General features: G+C 44.1%; 1 protein-coding gene across 1 annotated transcript; it reads left to right on the top strand.

The window, feature by feature from the left end:
* Positions 1 to 555: 555 nt before the first annotated feature.
* LOC143287209 (sex peptide receptor-like) lies at positions 556 to 5,228 on the top strand. The gene is made up of 4 exons (XM_076595155.1): positions 556 to 630; positions 772 to 978; positions 3,653 to 3,862; positions 4,611 to 5,228. Exons 1-4 carry the CDS (start codon positions 556 to 558, stop codon positions 5,226 to 5,228), a joined length of 1,110 nt encoding a protein of 369 aa, XP_076451270.1.
* The last annotated feature ends 1,082 nt before the right edge of the window (positions 5,229 to 6,310 follow it).

Genomic DNA, 6,310 nt, shown 5'->3' with positions numbered 1-6,310 from the left:
ACCATCTGCAGGAGAAAACTATTTGAACACCTGGTTGTTGCACCATCTGTAAGAACACCTGGTTGTTGCACCATCTGTAAAGAACACCTGGTTGTTGCACCATCCTGCAGGAAGATCTGGTTGGTTGATGAACCATCTGATTGGTTGATGTACCTGGATGATGCATCATCTACATCAGACAACTATTTGAACACCGTGTTCACTCACCATCTGTAAAGAACACCTGGTTGATGCACCATCTGCAGGAACATCTGCGGCGTCTGTGTCTCTTCTTGAGTGCTTGTGTGTCTGTGTCCGCATGTCCATCCAAACTTGTGTGTGTGTGTGTGTGTGTGTGTGTGTGTGTGTGTGTGTGTGTGTGTGTGTGTGTGTGTGTGTGTGTGTGTGTGTGTGTGTGTGTGCGTGTGCGTGCGTGTGTGTTTGTGTGTGTGTGTGTGTGTGTGTGTGTATGTGTGTGTGTTTCTTAATTATTGTCATCCAAAATTGAATGAAAACTACAATTCTATTGCAGAAAGGGGCAGTCTAAACTTTTTTTTTTTTTAAGAGTTGTACGTCATGTCTTGGTTCAACGTGACAACTGTGATGAACATCGGAAGTGACGTCTTCTCGCCAATAAAGTCAAACCCCACAGTAAATGTAACAGCACCCTACAATCATACCAACGTCTTTTTTTCTTTTCATGATTCTTTGGGGTCCACAACTAATTCCAGCGACACAAACACTTCATATCAACATCTGGAACCAGTCAGTGAAGATGTCTTGCTGTTGCAGCGAATCAGCAAAGCCATTGACTTTTGGGTCCCGCCATTAGTTTTCTTCACTGGAACTCTCACCAACACTCTGGTGATCATGGTGATGAGGAGCAAACACTTTCGTCACATGTCTACATCATTCTACATGGCTGTCAGCGCTTTGGTGGACATTATCAGCCTTCTGGTGCCCATTCCACCGCATTATCTCTACGTGAATTTCCCACACGTGAGTAGTCTGTTTGATTTGATTTGTGACAATTGATGATGGATTCTTCTCCAGTATATGATCGCCTCGCGTTTTTTGTTTGTTTGTTTGTTTGTTTGTTTTTTGTTTTTTTTACACGCGACGTGCGTGTATGTAATAACTGGGGTTTTTCAGTTGTATGTGTGTGTCTTAGTGTGTTGGCGTGCCCGCGAGTATGAGTGTGTGTGTGTGTGTGTGCATGTGTGTATGTGTGGGTGTGGGTGTGCGTTTGTGTGTGTGCACGCATATGTGTGTGTGTGTGTGTGTGTGTGTGTGTGTGTGTGTGTGTGTGTGTGTGTGTGTGTGTGTGTGTGCATGTGTGTTTGTGTGTGCTTCCATGACAAACTTTGAGAAAGTCATTTTCTATGGAATTATTTGAATAGGATTATACACAGGGGGGAAAATCCACTTACAGCAATGGTAGGTTGTATGTATTCCAGAATAAGACGTATTTCGTGAATGGTTTGTTTTCATTCGGCCTCCAGATCTGCAAGATTTTATTAGGTTGCACTCGGTTTATCTGTTACTGGAGCATTTGTTGTTGTTTTTTTGGTACAAAGCGCTGCCATAGGGCCAGACGAAGCCAGAAGAAGCGCTACAAAGACTTCCTTAATTAAGACCTCATTCGCGTGCTGCAGCATTGATCCATACATGTGGGAAAGCAGCTCTAGCCGCCAAATGGCTCTGCATGACACAGCCAGGACAGGTCTGGTGTCGCTGCTGATAAGGAGCAGAGGATCGCCCCCCCCGCCCCCCGCCCCTTTCCCCTCCCAGCAACGCGAGGAGAAGGCACTTCATCCACCTACACCTGGAGAGCACCAACTACACCGTTGATCACAGTGCCACAGACACTTCAGAGCCCGGATTAGATTTATCAGCCATTCACAGACCTACCCAGTGTGTGAATCTCTTGCGAAGGAGAAACAACAAAACCGGAACATTTGCTTTGTGTTTAAAAACAACAACAACATTTATCTGCAGTTGAATAAAAGAATTATGGACAGAACACACAGAATGACACTAACTGCACAATCAAAGTGTTTGCTGCATATGGTGTTTTCTGTCCTCAGCCAATGATGTATGAGAAGGCTAGGCCTTGTCTGGAGGATGAAAAAGGTACCCATCCCAAAAGATCTTCTCAGTGCCAACTTGAGACAGTCTCATGCCAGTGGACCTCCATGGCGCCTCTACAAAGACGTATTCAATAGAGACCTTAGCTCTGCTGCCTTTGACATGGACTAGTGGTAAAACATTTAGTGGAGTGATGGCCTGGAGGTAACGCGTCTGCCTAGGAAGCGAGAGAATCTGAGCGCGCTGGTTCGAATCACGGCTCAGCCGCCGATATTTCTCCCCATCCACTAGATCTTGAGTGGTGGTCTGCACGCTAGTCATTCGGATGAGACGATAAACCGAGGACCCGTGTGCAGCATACACCTAAAGCATGTAAAAGAACCCACGGCAACAAAAGGGTTGTTCCTGGCAAAATTCTGAAGAAAAATCCACTTCGATAGGAAAAACAAATAAAAAACTGCACGCAGGAAAAAAATACAAAAAGAAAGGGTGGCGCTGTATGTAGCGACGCACTCTCCCAGGGGAGAGCAGCCCAAATTTCACACAGAAAAAATATGTTGTGATAAAAAGAAATACAAATACAAACATCGCCAAGTACTGTGCTGATTGTTGACAAGATGTGAAGGGGAATCAAGCTGAGGGAGGAGAGAGTCATGTGGCTGGCTGAGGAAAAGGAGGTGAAGACAAAAGGCTGCTGCAGATCCAACTCCAAGGTCTGTGAGGGCTGCATCAGTGACCGCTGATATAGGATGGGGCAGTTCATGATTGCACGTACTGATCAAGGCCAATGGAGTACACACCAGGAAGTTCTAGCTCATCGTTTTGTCCTCGGAAGAAAGGCGTACCGTTAAAGTCGCCGAGATGTTGAGTGTTTAATATTTAATAGTTCTATCCATTTTACAGCACTACTCGAGAGTGAGTGGTAGCATGTACTGAGCAAGGTCCATGGAGTAAACACAAGTGTTTGTTCATCGGAAGAAAGACATACTGCGAAAGTTGCCAAGATGTTGTGTATTAAAGATAGTTTTATCCATTTTACTATCATACTTTTTATTTCAGTATGTGCTTCCATACAATGTTTTGGGAATTAGTAGATTTATATTGGTGTTTACTGATCTACGATGGAAGTAATTTGTGCATGAATAAATCTTCCAATTGAGGTGAATGTGTACATAGTATAGCCAACTTGACAGTTGCTCACTTTCAACAGTAACTTTTATTGCTGATAGTGATACTTGTTGATATCTTCTTTGGGAGATCGATGGAAGACCACACACCCACGTACACACACGCACACACACACACACTCACGCACACACACACACACACACACACTCACGCACGCACACACACACATATACACACACACACGTCATGAGAGAGACAGACAAACAGACAGACAGACACAGAGGCAAACAGACAGACAGACAGACAGAGACTGACATAGACAGAGACACACAGAGAGAGAAACAGCACAGAACAAAAACCTTCTCATCACCTTTAGTGAACAATCATTAATAATATCAAACCAGTCACTGTCTCATGCAAGATGCTTTCTTTCTGTTTCTTCAACAAAATTTTTCAGATCTTCGACAGCGTCAGGCACGTGCACGTGATCTGCTCCATTTCCCACGCATCTGGCTGGATGACCAGCAACCTTGGCGTCTTTCTCACCGTTGCCATGACGATAGACCGATCCCTGGCCATCCAGTTTCCTCTGAAGGCGCCCACACTGTGTACAGTCAAGAAAGCCAAGATAGTCACCGTCTGTCTGCTGGTTCTCGTGTTCTTGATGGTAACGTCAACTGGGCAGCTTCCACTTTGACTTTTGTTTTTGTATCCTTCCCCCATGTATTATATATATATATATATATATATATATATATATATATATATATATATATATATATATATATATATATATATATATATATATATATATATTGATTCATACCCACTGTGTAAATACTGAGTAGAGATCATGGATGTTTTTTGACTGTGTGTGTGTGTGTGTGTGTGTGTGTGTGTGTGTGCGTGTGTGTGTGTGTGTGTGTGTGTGTGTGTGTGTGTGTGTGTGTGTGTGTGTGTGCATGTGTGTGTCTATGTGTATGTGTGTGTGTGTGTGTGTGTGTGTGTGTGTGCGTGTGTGTGTGTGTGCTTGCGTGTGTATGTATGTGTGTGTGTGTGTGCTTGCTTGCGCGCGCGCGCGCGTGTGTGTGTGTGTGTGTGTGTGTGCGTGCACGTGTGCTTGCGTGTGTATGTGTGTGTGTGTGTGTGTGTGTGTGTGTGTGTGTGCAAAAGAGTTTGGTGAGCGGTGTCATGTCTATTTACATGAAGTGCGTGGATTTATTTATTTTAATCATTTCGCCATTCGCACTATTATCATTTGTATACATGTAATGCGCTTTGATTATCGCTGAAGACAATAGCACCAAACAAGTCTTCACCATTATCATTTTCATTGAGGTTTCAGATGATCTGTTGATTCACTCTATCTTTTTTGAAAATACTTTACATGGACATGCATTCATGTTTGTTGACAGGACGGTCACGTGGCCTTCACAACACGCGTGGTTCCCAAAGGAGTCAAGGCCTATCTGTGCGCCATTGACAAATCCTTCAGTGATGTCTATCGCATTTTCCACGACCAGTACTGGCCAAACATACACAACGTATTCCTCATGCTCTCTTTCACTGCCTTAATCATCGGCAACATCATCATCATATTGCACGTCAAAAGATCCGAGGACAGCAAGGACCTTGGAGAGGGAGCCAAAAGTTCAGGAGGGACTCAGTCTAAAGAGGCGTCCTCCAAAAGCCGCCAGCTTTCCTTGATGCTTGTTATTGACTCAGCGAGTATGATCATCTGCACGTTGCCCCACACTATCAGCATGATGGTGGACCAGTCACATCAGTCGACGCAGCTGTCTGACAACAGCCCTTATGACATTGCCAAGCACGCCCTGGTCTTCGCCACAGGATTTTATCTCATCCAGGTCAATCACTGCACGAACTTCTTTCTTTACTGTCTCAGTGGTGCCCGTTTCCGCAAAGCCCTGAAAGAAGTCATGTGTGGGAAACGCCAGCAGAACACCAGGAACAGCTCCAGACCACCGACAAGCGATACGTCGGCTCAGCCACGTTCACGGCTCAAGGAATAGAAGACATCGGTGGGTCAATGTAATCGCATTGGATCTCGAGGAACATGGGACGATAATGTGCGGTATCAGTGATGCTATGTTTTAGCGAACAGGGCATTTCAAACTGTATGTGGATCTCATTCACTGAACGGAAAAAAATGGGACAACGATGGCTGCGAGAATGATATATGTCCCTAGGGGTTTGGGGAACATTAAGTTGTAGGTGAGCGGACGACGAAGGCTGTATTAACTGTATTGGACAAAAGGAAAAAGAGGAAAACCAAGGATTATATGAATCGGATTGCACAGGTCCGAGAAAGGCTGCATGAGTCAGACTGAATCTTTAAGAGCTGGGGCCAATAAAGTGTATGTGAACTGCAGTAAACAGTGTATAAATAGCATTGGACCTTGCGGAATTGGGGACAGTAAACAGTGTATAAATAGCAGTGGACCTTCAGGAATTGGGGACAGTAAACAGTGTATAAATAGCAGTGGACCTTGCGGAATTGGGGACAGTAAACAGTGTATAAATAGCATTGGACCTTTAGGAAGTGGGGACAGTAAACAGTGTATAAATAGCATTGGACCTTTAGGAAGTGGGGACAGTAAACAGTGTATAGATAGCATTGGACCTTTAGGAAGTGGGACAGTAAACAGTGTATGAATAGCACTGGAGCTTTAGGAAGTGGGGACAGTAAACATGTATAAATAGCATTGGACCTGTTCGAAGTTGGACAGGAAACAGTGTATAAATAGCACTGGAGCTTTAGGAAGTGGGGACAGTAAACAGTGTATAAGTGGCATTGAGTCTTTACGAAGTGGGGACAGTAAACAGTGTATAAATAGCATTGGACATTTAGGAAGTGGGACAGTAAACAGTGTATGAATACCATTGGACCTTCAGGAAGTGGGACAGTAAACAGTTTATAAAATTAATAGCATTGGACCTTTAGGAAGTGGGGCAGTAAACAGTGTATAAATAGCATTGGACCTTTAGGAAGTGGGACAGTAAATATTGTATAATTAGCACTGGACCTTTAGGAAGTGGAGACACTAAACATGTATAAATAGCATTGGACCTGTAGGAAGTGGAGACAGTAAAC

Source organism: Babylonia areolata, chromosome 11 (genome assembly GCF_041734735.1).
Source record: "Babylonia areolata isolate BAREFJ2019XMU chromosome 11, ASM4173473v1, whole genome shotgun sequence".
Lineage (NCBI taxonomy): Eukaryota > Metazoa > Mollusca > Gastropoda > Neogastropoda > Buccinidae > Babylonia > Babylonia areolata.
This window is presented reverse-complemented; position numbering and strand designations above follow the sequence as displayed.